This window comes from Gopherus flavomarginatus, chromosome 2, assembly GCF_025201925.1.
Source record: "Gopherus flavomarginatus isolate rGopFla2 chromosome 2, rGopFla2.mat.asm, whole genome shotgun sequence".
NCBI lineage: Eukaryota > Metazoa > Chordata > Testudines > Testudinidae > Gopherus > Gopherus flavomarginatus.
This window is the reverse complement of record NC_066618.1, coordinates 177,711,262-177,728,833: the sequence shown is the minus strand read 5'-3', so window position 1 is coordinate 177,728,833 and position 17,572 is coordinate 177,711,262. Positions and strand designations below refer to the sequence as shown.

The window sequence follows — 17,572 nt, the reverse complement described above, 5'->3', positions numbered from 1 at the left end:
ATGGCGCTCATTTCCTCACTGATGCAGCAGACAACTCCCTGCAGGCCAGATGCCTCGCCCCTTTACACGGGGAGGTAACCGTGCTTTGAGCAGCGTCAGAGATGCTTCTGGGGTGTCACATCTATGCGGGTTCTTTCCTGTAGTATCTAACTGGATTCCCAATGGGAGAAATCTCCTTTATAGTGTCAAGCAAGCTAAATCACTTTGAAGACTACAATTGGTTAGAGATACTGTAATTCTTAAAGCCTATGGTAGCAGTTCTGGAAGAGTTACAATTAGGTTAATGTATCTAGCCATTTGTTTGCTGTCTGATGCTGCAGTTTCCTGCTATTCCTTCTCACTTAATCATCATAATTGTAGCTCTACCAGTTCTCAACTGCTTCAGGGGCAGGGGGTAAATGCCTTGTCTGTGTTTGTCTCATCAAGGTGCAGTTATTGGTTAGGGCCCTTGGCAGGGGCTAGGTCCATGGAACTACACTAGGCATGCTGGCAGCATGTTGGATTGCTCCTGACAGCCTAATGCAATTACTAACTGCCCTTTTCAAAACCCTATTTCAGTTCTGGGAGGTCATCAGTGATGAGCATGGCATTGACCCCACTGGCAGCTACCATGGCGACAGTGACTTGCAGCTAGAAAGGATCAACGTTTACTACAATGAAGCTGCTGGTAACTATACACCACTTACTATTTCAAATCATCATAATTTCACTAAGTAAACCAAAGTAAAAGTCAGGTGTATAGATGTACAGTTCATTATAGTTGGGACAGCTACTGTAAAGGAATTTGCTATTGACCCTTTGTTTAAGGATTCTGAATCTTTCCAAGATGGCTTTACTTAATACTCTTTTCCTTCTGTCACTGCAGCAGTCTTTCCAGTGAGCTGTGTTGAAGCTGCTCAGGGCAAAGCAGCCTGCTGACTGCAAGTCTGTTATACTGGTGTTTGTTCCTTTTACAGGTAATAAGTATGTACCCCGTGCAATCCTTGTCGATTTGGAGCCTGGTACAATGGACTCTGTCCGATCTGGACCATTTGGCCAAATCTTCAGACCTGACAACTTTGTCTTTGGTATGTAACATTATGTATAGCTGCAGCTGCTGTAAAGCTGCTTTGGCTCCTGTGTTGAGACAATGAATTTGAAACAACCCTGTAGAACTGCTTACATTAATGTTGTTGTTTTTTACTGCATACATTCAGTGTGTCCTCCATGTTTTGGGGTTGTTTGCATGAAACTTAAATGGAATAATTTAGCTCTTAACTGGTGGACTTGAAAAGTCCAAACATAAATGGAATCACAGTATAAACAATAGTCAGTTAACTGTAGTAAATTGATATAGCTTAGTAAAACTATTCCCCTTTGTCCATAAATTAGGATTTAATAGTGTTTGTGCCTTGCACACAATATACTAAACAGTATGTGAAACAGAGCTGCTCCTTCATATTCTGGTGATTAAATCAGCATCTTTCCACTCCACCTTCCAGGTCAGAGTGGTGCTGGAAACAACTGGGCAAAAGGCCACTACACAGAGGGAGCTGAGCTAGTGGACTCTGTCCTGGATGTGGTAAGGAAAGAATCGGAAAGCTGTGACTGTCTACAGGGTTTCCAGCTGACCCATTCTCTAGGTGGTGGCACAGGGTCTGGGATGGGAACTCTCCTCATCAGCAAAATTAGGGAGGAGTACCCAGACCGTATCATGAACACCTTCAGTGTAATGCCATCTCCGAAGGTGTCAGACACAGTGGTTGAACCCTACAATGCCACCCTTTCTGTCCACCAGTTGGTGGAGAATACAGATGAAACCTACTGTATTGACAATGAGGCCTTGTATGACATTTGCTTCCGCACACTGAAACTCACAACCCCTACCTATGGGGATCTCAACCACCTGGTCTCCATTACCATGAGTGGTGTGACAACCTGCCTCAGGTTTCCTGGACAGCTGAATGCTGATCTCCGCAAGCTGGCAGTCAATATGGTGCCTTTCCCTCGTCTGCATTTCTTCATGCCAGGGTTTGCCCCTCTAACTAGCCGTGGAAGCCAGCAGTACCGGGCTCTGACGGTGCCAGAGCTAACACAGCAGATGTTTGATTCTAAAAACATGATGGCAGCCTGTGATCCCCGCCATGGCCGCTACCTGACTGTGGCAGCAATATTCCGTGGCCGAATGTCCATGAAGGAGGTGGATGAGCAGATGCTCAATGTCCAGAACAAAAACAGCAGCTACTTTGTCGAATGGATCCCCAATAATGTCAAGACGGCTGTCTGTGACATTCCCCCCCGTGGCCTCAAAATGTCTGCCACTTTCATTGGGAACAGCACAGCCATTCAGGAGCTGTTCAAGAGAATCTCTGAGCAGTTCACGGCCATGTTCCGGCGTAAGGCTTTCTTGCACTGGTACACTGGTGAGGGCATGGATGAGATGGAGTTCACTGAAGCAGAGAGCAACATGAATGACCTGGTCTCAGAATATCAGCAATACCAAGATGCCACTGCTGATGAGCAGGGGGAATTTGAAGAGGAAGGAGAGGAGGATGAGGCTTAAGGCAGTTGGTACCAGAGGAACTCTACTAAAGCAGGCATGTGGTTGGAATGAATTCTGATAATGGTGATAAAATAAAGCATGTTTTTTTGCCATGTACTTGATTATCCTCTTTCAGCATTATGTAACTTTAACGAAGATCTCTATGTAATAATTGTCAAGTCAAGTTTATTGACAGCATTGATCTTAAAGTTTAAGACACATAAAGGCATGTGTTCAAAATGTCTCCTGATTTGTTTCTTTAAAATAGGTCTCCACTTCTCATTCAGCATACCTTTTTTTTTTTCCATATAGTCTCTTTAACTTCACATTCAATGCTTCTTGATATGGAGTTATGTAGCAAGTACTTAACAATCTTGATCTAGTCAAAGACAGATTTAATGCTGCTTCACTAGTTAATTTTTTTTACAAACAAATTAATCTCTGCCGTGGATTACTTGTTTACCAAGTGAGATACAGTAAGAAATTAATCTACCTCTAACTGGCATAAATGCAGACAATTTCCTTTCTCAGTTTCTTATAATGAAGACTCAAACTGCCAATAAAATCAGTGACATGACTGGGGGATGGGCCACAGAGGGGGAATATAATCATTAACTATACTGAGAACTTTACATACACTTAATTTTTTAAACTCTATCGTAGGAAATCTTCTACTAATCTGTTGAATTCCTCTGCAAAGCGTAAATGTAGATTGTGCTTTCCTTCTGGCATCAGAAACAACCTAAGAAAGAGAGTCATGTAAACTCTAAACATATACTAGTATATACAACACACAGGGCCACTGCATAACCATGGTAACAGAGTGCAAAATTTGAAGTGTTGTGAAGTTTTTTCTTTTTAAACACTTCAGATTTCCTTGGGTATAAAGTCAGAATCTGACTCCATGTTCATAATTAGCTGAACTATTCTTAAAATTGATGCCTTGACAGTCTACCACTAGTGCCTACAAGTCTAAATGCTATCTTGGAGGGGAAAACAAATTGGTGCTGGATCAGGGTAAAATGTGTTACATGAGCTGTAATTGTGAATCTCTGGGGAAACTGTCTCTAAGTCAGCTACTTGCCAGAAGCCAGATACTTGGTTTCCACTAGCGGGTGTACAGGGTTAACATTCCAGAGGTAGCATGAGATGTTGCAACACTGGAATAGAGTGTACAGTACTTGCCTTCAGGGAAAAGAGCAAGGTGATGGTCATGAGTTGAAGTGATCCCCTTTTTCAGAGGAGAGAGTAGCAATGCTGGAGTGGATGGAGGAGATTCATGGTGAGGGCAGCATGACACTAAGTGTGCCAGCTAAGTAATGGGTTGCGCTGGGTATTTCCTAAATTTTTGCTAATTGAGCAAACCTGTATGAATAGGGAAGCATGTAAAGTAAGCTCTAGCTTTCATTTTGACAGAGGTTAAACTAGCTAGCTAAATAGAATTTGCCTGTTGTGCTTCATAAAAATGGCTTCTGTTTTCCTAACCCTATCTACTGCTAGTCTGCACTGTCTGTTGGAAATAGTAATAAAATGGAGCTCTAGCTGACTGACCGCAGATAGCATGTGGAATACAGATTTTCATTCTCTTCCTAAGAGGATGCATTTCCACAGTTTCTGGATGAGGTGAGCACTACAAGATTTTGGGTAAAGGGGTTCAGAGTAACCTCTTTGGACATACTTGTAGTCTGTACAGTTTATTTATTATGCCAAAAATACTGATGCACTTGACCAAAATAGTTGACTGTAATTTCATGTATATTATGAGACCAGTGCCCAGTAGTAAAATCTCAATAAATGTGTAGATAGACCAGCTATGACATTAGCATTCAGTGCTACTTGATATAACTGGCTTCCTGCTCCAGCCCTAGTATTTCAGTGCTTTGTTAGCTGCTGTTAGCTCTGCTGAAGGGGATAGCTATTAGATATCATATGGCACAAGGAGTGCAGTGGCAGTAATTCAGATGGGTGTAAGTGGTCTTAACTACACAGTTTCACTTTTAGATTAATAGATTCCAAAGTGAGAAGGCAACATAGTGTATAGCTCACAGGCCACAGACCTTTCCTAAAATTAATTCCCTGAGCATATATCCTTTTATTAAAAATTAAAAAAAAAATCAGTACTGATTTAAAAATTGCTAGTGACAGAGAGTGAATCATAACCCCTGGAACACTAGTCCAGTGGTTAAGTACCCTCACTGTTAAATTTACACCTCTATTTCCAGTCTAAATTTGTCTTGATCCAGTGGCTGGACATTGAAGCATGTTGTACCTTTCTCTGCTAGATTGAACAGCCCACTATTAAATATTATTCTCTATATATGTACTTAGACTGTAATTAATTCACCCCTTAACCTTCTCTTTGAGCTCCTTGAGTCTATTCATCAAACAATTTCACTATAAGGCATGTTTTCTAATCGTTTAATCATTCTTGTGGCTCTTTGAACCCTCCAATTTATCAACATCCTTCTTGAACTATGGGTACTAGAACTGGACACAGTATTCCAGGAGCAGTTGCACCAGTGCCAAATACAGAAGTAAAATACTCTGTTCCTATTCAAGATTCTCCTATTTATACACCCAAGGATAGCACTAGTCCTTTTGGCCATGGTGTTACACTGTGAGGTCATTATCAGCTGATTATCCACTCCCAACTCTCTTTCAAAGTGGCTGCTTTCCAGGATAGAGTCCCCATCTTGTAAGTATGACCTGCCTTTTGTTCCTAGATGTACACTTTTTTACATTTAGCCACATTAAAATAGGTATTGTTTGTGCCCAGACTGCTCTACATCAGTGACCCATCCTCTTCTTTATTTACCATTCCTCAGATCCTTGTGTCATTGCAAACTTTATCAGTAGTAATTTTGTTCTCTTCCAGGTTATTGATAAAAATGTTCATAGCATAGGGCCAAGAACCAATCCCTGTGGGATGCACTAGAAATGCATTTGCTTAATGATGATTCCCCATTCTCAGACATTTTGAGACCTATCAGTTAGCCAGCTTTTAATCCTTTTAGCTCCTTACTACTGTTTTTAAAAAGAAGTATAATGTAAAAAGGGTAGTCTGCACTGCTCTCAGTGTATCATTCTGGGGATGCTTAGAAACAACCCGATCAGTGTCTGAGAAATTCTGCCTAAAGATTTTCAATTTCCATATTGCGTGTTCACTTCTTCCCTTCCCAAAAGGTGCCTCAAAACTGTGCTGAAGATATGACTCACCGTGACTCTTTGATGTGCTTGTGAAGATATTCAGCGTGAAACTGTGGTACCAAAGGGTCTTTCCCACCATGTATTATAAATGTTGGACACTTTATGTGAGGCAGTAAATGTTGACAAATGTTACCTGAAAAACATGGGTTAAGGTTATGCTCTTTATTTTAAAATATGAAAGATTAAAATGGAAAAAATTGTTAGAAACTAGGAACTTCTATTGTAGCTCTTACCACTAGCACCCATTGGCATGTACAATGTAGTCACCCTACCGCAGAGGGATAAGCAAGTGCCAAACTTGCGCTGTCTAGCATCACTACAAAAGCATCTTTTTCCCCAAAGATGAAATACATAATGTACTTTTACTTCTGTGTGATGGGCTGTTGACTAATTGAGCCATCAATACATAGCAAAGCCAGTGCATGAAATGTTTGTGGCACCCACTTTTCTAAACATTCTAACTGCATGTAACTAGACATGCATGGATTTCTTGGCTATAATTTCTCTCTTCAGTCTCTGATGTCTGCCATCTCATGTTTTATGCTACTGTTGGTTATTCTCAGTCAGGGATTGGCAACCTTTGGCACACGGCTCACCAGGGTAAGCACCCTGGCGGGCCAGGCTGGTTTACCTGCTGCTTCTGCAGGTTTGGCCAATCGCAGCTCCCACTAGCTGCAGTTTGCCACTCCAGGCAAGTGGGGATAGCGGATGTGCTAGTCACCGCTTCCCCTCGGCCCATGCTGCTTCCCGCAGCTCCCATTGGCCTGGAACAGTGAACCGCAGCCAGTGGGAGCCGCGATCGGCCGAACCTGCAGACATGACAGGTAAACAAACTGGCCCACCAGGGTGCTTACCCTGGCAAGCCACATGTCTTAAGGTTGCTGATCCCTGTTCTAGGTTATCAAGCTGCAGGTTACCAGACAATTTTTATACTGTAGATTTAAAAAATATACAGTAATACCTACTCATAATGGACATTTCTCTTTGTAATAGGTGTATACCTAATACAGAATTAACCAAACCAGTCAAATGTTTTTTCTGTACTTTGATTTAATGTAAATATGAATATAATGTGCATTCTGCTTCCCTTTTCCACACACCCCCATTATGCTACCACACAGCAATACAATTTATGCACTCTTTGGCCAGCTTTCCATTCTTGGCTTTGTCTCCTGCTTTCTTGAGTGAGTTTCTGGGTAAATCAAGGAGGGGAGAAACTTTTGTTTGAGACGGTCTAGAATATCAAATGAATATTTACTTTCAATTTGCAAAGCTTTCCTCACAGATATCAGCAGCCTTAGAACCCAGTTGAAGTGTCTATACTCATGCTGTCCCAGCTCTCAAATCCCTCATTGCTAGTTTTAAATAATGCTTCCTTCCCCACCCCTATTGCGTTATTTTTTCAATTATTGCACAGTAATCGTTTTCACTTGGTGCTTTTCATTCCAAGGATCTTAAAGCAGTTTTTCAATGTTTAAGCATCAGAACAGCAAATACAGAAAGGTGAAGTCGCTTGCCCAAGGTTACACAAACAGGAAATAGACCCAACTGTCCTCTGTTTAATCACCAGATCGTACTTCCTCCCTTAGCACAGTTGGTATGCTTTGCAGGAACATTCTTCAGTTTTGCAGCTTTAAGCCACTCATGCAGCATCTCCTTAAATGTTACCATCCTCAGTGAGTTTATAATTTATTTTTTAGAGTTGCTTGTGCCATCAGCTTTCCTACCTATTCATGGCAAATAGTCTTGAGATGTTAAGAAACAGGCTGTGTTTGAGTACAAGTTTTCGCTATTCTACTTAAGTCATGTTCATGCATGATTTTCTTTCATTCAAACTGGAGTTAATCTAGTACTTGTATTTGTCCCTTTTCTTGATTTCATCCACTGGTACCTTGATGCATATCTGGCTCTCAGTAGAAAAGTAGCTAACTGCCTTGCACAGATGACCTAAAGTATCAGAGGAGTAGCCGTGTTAGTCTGGATCTGTAAAAAGCAACAGAGTCCTGTGGCACGCTATAGACTTAACATACTTATTGGAGCATGAGCTTTCGTGGGGGAATACCCACTTCATCAGATGCATGTAATGGAAATTTCCAGAGGCAGGTATAAATATGCAGGCCAGAATTAGTCTGGAGATAACAAGGTTAGTTCAATCGGGGAGGATGAGGCCTTGTTCTAGCAGTTGAGAAACTGCTTTCTGCAGTTTCTCCTCTCTTGGTGTTCACATCTCAACTGCTAGAAGAGGGCCTCGTCCTCCCTGATTAATAACACTGTGAGGTGTGTGCATCTAGTTCTTCCTTTGTTGGCTACTAAGAGCAATGTTGAGAGATTTTTATCTGCAGCTTTGCTGCTGCTGCAATTGCAGGAATCTTACCATCTGGCTTGTCAGCAAACTGAGATATTCCATCCACCCAGGCCTCACATGTTTTTGCAAAATATTCATGTCCATACATTTCTTCCATTTGTTTCCTGATCTTTTCACTCCATTTTGAAACATCTCTGATAGCTATGTAAAATGGCATTGAATACATTAAATCCTTTTCAATAAACAAATAGCATCCACATAAATATGCGAGTGTGCATTTTAAGAGCTACTTACAAATGTACATTTCAGATGCAAAATTCAGTTAGTTTTTTAAAAAACCTCTATCTCTGGAGGGGGGGAAATAACAAATTTAATTTCAATGTCTGTATCAGAATCCTTTCTGAGTTCAAGTTGCAAATTAATTGTTGCTACTGTGCTTGCAATGGGTGGACAAACGTGCACTCTCCCTGCACAGGGAGGGAGGAGAGCTTGCAACATGAGACACCAAAGCATGTACGGTCTCTTGGGTGGAGTTGGGGGGGAAAGCGTGTTTATCCATAGTCAAAGTTCAAATTATATCTATTTTTATAGGAAAAAAAAAGTAGGGTATAAATGCCCTGCTCTAGGACAGCTTTTTGCTCTGGCCTCTGGATTGTAGCTGGCAGATAGTTGTTCACCACTGTTCAATGTCAGGAAGTCTTTACTAAGACATTCCAGCAGGCTGACATCACGGTACATTTGCCACATTCTTAGAGAAAATCCAGGACCTGCCTACTCAGTGGAGTCCTGCTGACTCACTGCATTTTATGCAAAGCTGTACAAATAATCTGGAATTCTACTTTATTCACCTGTTTGACAGGTTTAGAAATGTATATCTCCAGCTGTCAATAATACCCACAAAGCAAATGTCCCCAAGAGTGACAACTACCTTACAGTCTTGCACTACAGAAGCAAAGACTCATGCTGTCACAACAGAAAAGGAGAGAGAACTGAAAGCTCCTGAGTCACCAGACAGCAATGACAATTGCTAACAGAGAGCTCTTAAAATGGCTTCTGATAGCGTGGGAAGGACTAAAGAGTTCAGTAAATAATATGAAATACAACCTGTTTGACCAATTACAAGGCTGTAGTGACTAAAAGATGTTCACTGATTGTATGGGAAATGAGATTGGTCATCCCAGTCCACTCGTTACTGAACAGATGTTTCCTTCACAAAATCTACCATTTTATTTGCTGCTGTGGTTGGCAGTCTTAGTAAAGAAGCCAAAAGTTGAGAAGGCCTGGAGACCAGATAACCCTTGTCCACCCCTTCACGCTTCTTTTTTTATGTTTAAAAAAAAAAGGAGGGGTGGCAGCATTTCTGAGCTCACTGGTGCCATTAGCTATTTTGCAGAGGAGTGCCAAATGGTCTCATCCTGCACTAGTTAAATCTATCATAATACCACCATTGAATTCAGTGGTGCAGGACTCAGCCCACAGATTTGAGATCAACAATATGAGAGACCATGTAAAAGACAGTGAAATAGTATTTATGCAGTTGTAATAGTGGCTAAATAATCAGAACTATGTTTCATACTGGAAACACAAGGCTTCATATTGGTGCACAAACGCTTTGTTCTGATATAGTCCCTTCACTGCTCTCTTACTACCACTATGACAAATGATGTCCCTTTTCAACAAAATGGCAGTAGCTTCATTAACGGTAATTGTAAATAGGTATTTGACTTTCAAATGAAATGTAGAACTTATTATCTGAGAAGTACTTATTCATGTGAGCTCTTTGCTTAAGGCAAACAAACTCTGTACAGCCTTTTCTTTTCAACATTTTTTGACAACCTAACTCCTTTTTTCCAAAAATAACCATAGCTGTATTAGTAGGAAGAGATTTTTCTATATACCTAGAGAAATGTGCCCTTGATTCTAAACTAGGCTCTGTCTGCTCGTTGGACTTTAGTAATCAGAACCGCATCACATTTGGATACAAAGCAAATTATGAATAATTTTCAATAAACAGCAATATGCAATTTCTAGAAGAAATAATTTCCCCTGACATTTCTCAAGTCACTGAAATCAGCTTTTTTTTCTTTTATTTCTTTAGGTTTTTCAGCCTTTTTTATTGTGCTAGAAAAATTGCAGTTAGTCAGAAATCCGGGGTGTCTTTACTTTACAAAATGTTTTTTGTCAATAGAGCAAAGAATTTCAAGGGAATTAAAGTGAGAAAGGAAACATGGGTGAGACATTTTTTCCTGCACACAAATGAACTTTGTCATTTTCTGATTGTGTCTTCTGACCTCGGGAAGGGGTGGGGTGGGGGGGGGGTTCTTGCTCATTATCTGCTAGAGTACTAGATATTACACACTTTTTAAAAGTTTTGCTGTTGTTCCTAAAGAGTTTTTCCTTATTCTGTCTGATTGCACCTAAGTTGTGTGGGTTTTTTTTGTTTGTTTGTTTCTGGGGTGGGGGAGAATGTCTCACTAAAATTTTTAATCTATTCCTGTATTTACTAAAATAGGGAATTTTGTGATCTGCATTATTTCGTTTAACTTGTTACATGTTTGTAATTACTTTAAAGGATCAATACAAAGATAACTGAAGAGACCATAGTATGATACAAGAAGAGACTAAGTTATTTGCCATCAGATGTTTCTCCATTCACGCAATTAATACTTACCATTGTAAAGCTTCAGATCCTCTTGAGTAACAACGGCATTTGCTCCCCAAACAACTAACTTGTGGATGAGGGTTGGATATTTTGCAGCTGCTATCAGAGCTGTAATCCCACCATCACTCCATCCCAGCATAGAGAAGTTCTTAAACTTCAGTGCCTTGATTGGTGTGAGAAAATTACAGTAAAAATCATGGGCCTTCATTACTAAACGGTTGTATCTACCTACAGTCAAATGTTTCTTGAAAACTAATAACTTCAACCAAAATCTCAAGGTTAGTTAAATTACAACTAACACACACAACTAAAAATACAAATACTGCCTCCTTTGTTGAATGGTGGAAGACTTAGGGACAAGTTCAAATATCTAGAAATTATATTTCCCCTACTATGGTTTGGGCTAGTTAATGAAGCAAAGGCTAATTATATTGACAGTAGATTTTACATTAAAACAGGCAGTACTTAAACTATATAAAGTAAAAATGTGATGCTGCTAGGTTCTTGGATTGTCTTCTTGTAAATCTGAAGAATCTGTATGGCAGTGGGTGACTGCATCTTAGAAGAGACTGCACCCTGGTCTACACTAAGATTTTTACATCGGTATAGTACGTCTCTTGGGTGAGAAAAATCCACGCACCTGAGATGTAGCTGTACTGAGCTAGTCCCCAGTTTAGACAGCAGTAGACAGAGGGAAGAACAACTTCGTTACTGCCTCTCGGGGAGGTGGATTACCAATACCAATGGGATTGGCATAGGTAGTGTCTACGCCGTAGCATTTTAAGTGTAGACAAGCCCTGAGAAGCAGTTACTAAAGAGTCTTAAAAAATATAAAGGTTAACAAAATCTGGGAAAACAAGAGCTGCCTTTCTGACACTTGTTGTTAAATATCTGTTGTGGGTTTTAGAGAGAGTACGTCTGTGCGAGCTACCTACACTGGCCAAACTTTTTAAAAGCATCCACTAATTTAGAATGCTTCAAATTTTGGGTGTCCAACTTGAAACAGCTAAGGTCTGATTTTATGAGGTGCATTTCACCACTGAAAACTAGGCTTAGAGGGTTCAAGTTCTTAAAAGTAACCACAAGTTAGCTCCTGCAATTGTGTGCACCCAAAATCTGAGTACTTCAATATCTAAGCAGTTTGGTACAAATCCACCTTTTTGTGTGCTTAGAGGCAAGGTTCTGGCATGTGTTAAATGTGAAGCTGGATTGAAGCCACTTGGAAAACTTGATCTGAAATAACCAAGAACAGTTCAAATAGCAGTATACTTTAAATACTGCTTCATGATGAGTTTCAATTAAAAATGTTTTTATGTTGAAATGACTGCCTTCTCCTAAGGGAGCAAGATTGTATCCCAAAAATACCTTAATTCATCCTGTGTACTCCCCCCTAGGACTGGGTAGATTCTAGGTCACATTCTCTGCTGCACCAAGATCCACTAACAGCAGGGGAAGGGTGAGAGGGTGGTAGGGACAATCGGGGAGCCAGTTCTGGCTCCCTGTTTCTGTAGGCTATCTTGTGCTGGCTCTGGTCCTGTAGTATGGCTGCATTTCACTTACAATTACCTCTGTCCAGGGTCCCATATGTAGTATGGCCATGTACGGTATGACATTAAAACAATCTGCAATTAAGTTGCTATATAGCATAAGCTTTCATTTGAGTCAAACGTAAATCAACACAAGGGAGTCTGCAGTCAGCCTGAAACCATAGTTCAGAGATGTGTGAGCTAATCCTATTTGGCTCAATAGGATGTTAAAACTGAAGTATCAGAAGGTTTTAAATATCAATATTAACAATCTCACTGCTGAAAATTGTAGATGCAATGCTAATGTGCTCATTGGTCTTTGTTGGATGTAGTGGTAGGCATTGGAGCAGGATGTAATGAATCAGGCTTAAAAAGTTCTTTTTCCATATTAAATTCTGCTAGTAGTGTTTTATAAAGAGGTTTTCATTTAAAAAAGGGATCTAATTCAGATGGTAGATGGTAATATAAAGTACTGACATCTGTCTTAAGCTGTTATATTGTTTCTGAATCTCAGTTTTCATTTTATTAAGAAAAACTTATAGCAGTGAGTTGAGAAGAAAATTTCAAAAAATATGAACCAAGTCTAACAGACACAGATTCTAGAGATTTAGTCTACACTACAAAGTTTTGCCAGCCTGACTATAACAGCTAGGAATCTGGACAAATATCACACCCCCTCGCTAACAAATCTATGCCTGAAAAACCCCCAGGCTGGACACAACTATGCTGGCAGAAGAATGCAGCTGTTGGCATAGCTAATGTCATTTGGTGCGATGGTGTAGCTGTGCCAGCACAACTGTCTGTTAGCTTACACTGCATCTCCACAAGGGGGCTCTGTCAGCATAGTTAAACAACTATATGGCAAAGGATTTGTAGTGTAGTCAATACCAGTCTGTAGAAAGCCAGTAGTTCTGAGGGCTTGTCCACACAGGAAAGTTATACTGCTATAAGCTAAGATGAGAATTTAAACTGATATACCTAGCTCCCCATGTGGACACACACATTCTGGAAATCCTACTCTTCATTACCAGGGCTGATTCTTTAGCTACTGTGCTATTATACAGTATTTGTGAGAATGTATAAACAAGTTAATCCACGCTTCATAAGGAGGCTTGGCAGAATTTGATTTTTTTCAAATAATTTCAGTGGATAATTTTTTATTTTAAGCATTTTTTATTTTTATCAATTTAAATTTCCAGGTATGGGAAATTATAGCGGGGTCAGACAATTATTTAATGACAGTGGATGTTGATATTCAAAAAAGTTTCATAGCCATTACAACACAAATTTGTCAAAATATACAAAGTAAACAGCCTTAATTCAAACTCTAGTAAGTTCTCAACCAGCATTTTTTCTTTGCCTCTATAAGTTTCTATTGATAATTTTTTTCATCAGTTTGTATAAAGTGAAATCAATGTTTGACATTTAATAAAAAAAAAATCCTTCCAAGCCTATTCATACATGAGATTTCAATAATCCTTTAATATATGTACTTATAAACATAAAAATCTTCAATAGCGGAAGATATGCTACACTGTTTTCTGTTGCCAAAAGCTCTAGTCAATTATACTCTTAACTTTAGCACTGATTAAATGTGGATGGGATGCTGCCCTGCTTTCTATCACATTGACTACAAAGCTTCTGATTATGTACTCCTTTTAAAGACAGCATCTTTTTTTCTGTCATGCATTCATCAAGTGTTTGAAGAGAAGCAGGTAAAAGAGGAGTTCCAAGCTTTCATATTTGGAAGCCGGTCACCTGTTCATCATAGCATTTTTGTTCTGGTTGGCCAGAGTGGTACTGGCTTTGTATGTTAATCTACATATACTGGAAAGTAAGGGGCAGCTGGATTTCATGACTAGGGAAAAACATTTCTCCTGTATTTCCTGTCAGACTTATTTTGGCTCAACTAATCTCATTCAGCACACTTTAGGAAGGGTGCATTTTCAATTTCCCATGGTTCTGCAAAGTTGCTGCTGTTAAAAGAAATAATTAGCTTCGCTGTCCAAACCCTATCTGATATTTTTGGAACATATTACATTGTCAGGATTCTTAACATGGCCACAGATTCTGTACAGTTTAATATAAGGAATTCCATTCACAAGTTGCCAATATGGTAGTTAACACTTTATTGTCAGACTTTCCTTTAACATTAATTTGGCACAGTCATTATAAAAACAGAACAAAACACCAACACAACATTTTTCACTTTGATTCTGTAACTTAGGTTTAAAAAGCAGGAGGAACAAAGAGAGACGAGTCATGTTCTTTGTACTCACAATAAGGGTGTAAATTATATTCTGTGTGGATTTAGGAAGCCTATGACTCCCCATTCTAACTATTTCAGGAATAGACCTTACAATGGAAATGTGTCAGTTTAGTTTGCAGGATCAGATGCTAAACTTTTTAGGTTCTTGCAAAATGTCTTAACTATCATCTACTAAAGAACTTGTCGGCTACAATTATTAACCGTAGGTCTTGTTTTTCATGTATAGTTTTCCTGGACTTCATGCAATTATAAAGATACAAATATTCTGGGGCAAAATATTCTGGAATAAGAAGGTGCTGCTTACTTACATAATTAATTCCATGGCTAAATCTTCCGTGTGATAAAAGGAAGATGGAAGAAAAAACAGGTTTCCCAAGCAGAATGTATCTCCATCCATTTTAAGCACTTTTGCATAATTTAATATCAGCAATTACTACTGTAAAAAAATATACTCTTTGACTTTGCCCCTCCCCACCATCATTAAGGAAAACCAAACTTTATCTCAGAGCAGATTTACCTGCATCAGATCCACAGCATCTCTTGCATCTCTTTCAAAGAAATCTGGAGGAAAATCTCGAGCTGGAGGGATGGAATATCCATAGCCCCGAGGATCCCAGGCAACTATTGTGAACAGCTGCTTGTTCATAGATTTGAGCTGTGGTCCAAAATCACTTTGACTACTCCCTAAAAACATCATGTCCTGATAAATTAATCACCACATTACAACTACCCTATACATGCTACAAATAGACTTCATAAATTCACTTAGTTGGGACACCTAGCAGTGAAGAGATTTAGATAAATGGTATGGACCATGACCACTGCTTAATCACAACAGTATGAATAAAAATTTTGCTGAACAAACATGTTTTCTTCTAATGGTATCAATGGGTAAGTGTTGGTTAACCAGATAATATACCCATTTTAAAAGTTTTCTGTAGCATCCACTGTAGGATCTAAGGCTTTGATTTGGCAATATTTTTCAGACTTATATTTTCAGACATTTTTTAAATTGGTGTGGTGTCAGGAAATCAGTTGGGCTGTCTGAGTGTAGAGGATTCTATTGGACTATAATCTCTATGAATACAAGGGCTGAGATAGCAGTCTTGTGATCAAATTTATTTAGCCCTAGTATAATGTATTGAAAGAATGTAAATCAAAATCTCATCCTAAATGGCTCTACACTTCTAGAATTTAAAAGTGGCTGTTAAAATAATTTTAACATTCCAATCAGAATACCCCCAAATACCTCTTTTACATCAGTAATAGTAACTAGAGACATGACAAACCAGTGGAAGTTTATGGGAGCACATGGGTTCTGAGAAAGACCATTACCTCCACCAGCTATAGCATGGTGCAATTAGCTGAGTATATTAATGGATGAGTTTTCTTCCCTTGCAATAAGATTTAATGGGGTATAATCAGAAGCAGAATACCAGGCTAGATGGAGAAGAATTGGACTGCCCTGGTATTATAAATCAGCTACTAATTTTATTAGTAGATAGTGCTGTGATCCAAGTGCTTGATACCATTAAAAAGTGAGTTACTTTATTTTTAAGGGCACCTTATGAATAGTCTATAAAAGATAAATGTAACCACTCATTAAAACAACTATTAATCAATTGACTCCATGGGTCAATAGGTTGCTTATAACCATCTATAACACAAAGTCTCATGTCTCTAATATGCTATTAATCATTTAACATTTTATAAAATGACACCAAAAAGTATGTCATTTATTTTTTTACTGAATATTAAAACATACCTGCATTAACACATTATACACCAAGCTTCAGCCCAAAGACACTTAAAATAGGTAAGACGACAGAATCTGGCAACTAGTGTTTTAGTGGTAATAATTAAACTATAGCAAGTACATTTTCAAAATAAAACTATGTATACATGGCAAAAAACCAATTTTGAATTCATACATGTGACTTTCTTGACTTCTCTCAGAAACAGGATCAATATCAGTAATGAACAATTTAAGAATTATTTCCCCTACACCATTAGAATTAGATATTCCCTTTTCTTCCTATTTTTTTTTTTTTTTTGCAACCACCTCTCCAGAAATGTCTCCAAAGGGAGAGGTTGCAACCCTAGACAGACACTCCTGGCCATTGGTGCACTCTGAGTCTCCAAAAGCAGCTGAGAATCGAATATAACTGATGCATTATGAAACTGAATAACCAAAAGGTGAACATACTCTTATAAAAAAAAAAAACAACAACATCACCTCTGCTATTTTTCCCCTTCATGAGAAAGCTATTGTTTAAACAAGATGTAAACGCTGCCATTAGTGTTGTTCATTATTATAGCTGTAATTGGAAGGCACTTATAGTCTTTTTAGAGATGATTGATCATTCATTCAGTCCTTATAGACTAAAATATAGAACACAATGGACCTGACTTTCCATTGTTTGTACCTTGCGCAGTCATTTGCACCTGTGCAAAGTGAATGTACAACATTACTAAATCAGAATGGTAGCATTTTACATCCACTTTGTGCTGATGTGAGTGACTACAGACGGTGCAAGACAATGGAGATTCAGGCCTAGAATGTTTGCATTTAGAAGGTTTCTGGTGTTCTAAATAAGAATAACTTTGTAAAACTGGTAATTGTTTAAAATAACTTTGATTTTTCCTAACTCTATTACATGTACCAAATTCTAGTTTTTAAAAGGTAATGCATAAAAAAGTTAAAAGTTGCTGAAAAAGATCTTACAAAAAGAGTACAAAATAGCTTTAGAAAAATCAAGAAAAAAGTACTGATATCAAGTCCTAATATGACAAATGTTCCTGACCTAACATCCCAGGAAGAAGCAGAACTGCATGATCCCCTTGTCCTGTCTGTTTATAATGCAGGGGCACGCCATTCACTTTGATTTTAGCAGATGTTATTGAAGTACTAGAAGAAAAGAAAATTATTCAACAAGTTAATATCTCATTACAGTGCAGTCATTCAGTGGATTATGCAGTAATTACTAATGCTAGATACCAGGGCCGGCCTTAGGATTTATGGTGCCCTAGGCGAGATTATTAAACTGGTGCCCCTGTGCTTGATCTGCTCTTAGCAACACAA

General features: G+C 38.9%; 2 protein-coding genes across 2 annotated transcripts in view; one reads left to right on the top strand and one right to left on the bottom strand.

The window, feature by feature from the left end:
- Positions 1 to 2,763, top strand: part of LOC127044866 (tubulin beta-1 chain-like) — a 29,922-nt gene extending 27,159 nt beyond the window's left edge. The window contains exons 3-5 of the mRNA XM_050940103.1: positions 559 to 667; positions 957 to 1,067; positions 1,482 to 2,763. Of these exons, the coding sequence (XP_050796060.1) occupies positions 559 to 667; positions 957 to 1,067; positions 1,482 to 2,542 (1,281 nt within the window). The 3' untranslated portion in view covers positions 2,543 to 2,763. The remainder of the gene's footprint in view (positions 1 to 558; positions 668 to 956; positions 1,068 to 1,481) is intronic.
- Positions 2,691 to 17,572, bottom strand: part of BPHL (biphenyl hydrolase like) — a 27,991-nt gene continuing 13,109 nt past the window's right edge. The window contains exons 2-7 of the mRNA XM_050940249.1: positions 17,295 to 17,398; positions 15,008 to 15,174; positions 10,705 to 10,858; positions 8,103 to 8,234; positions 5,738 to 5,861; positions 2,691 to 3,263 (exon numbers count right to left, since the gene is read on the bottom strand). Of these exons, the coding sequence (XP_050796206.1) occupies positions 3,176 to 3,263; positions 5,738 to 5,861; positions 8,103 to 8,234; positions 10,705 to 10,858; positions 15,008 to 15,174; positions 17,295 to 17,398 (769 nt within the window). The 3' untranslated portion in view covers positions 2,691 to 3,175. The remainder of the gene's footprint in view (positions 3,264 to 5,737; positions 5,862 to 8,102; positions 8,235 to 10,704; positions 10,859 to 15,007; positions 15,175 to 17,294; positions 17,399 to 17,572) is intronic.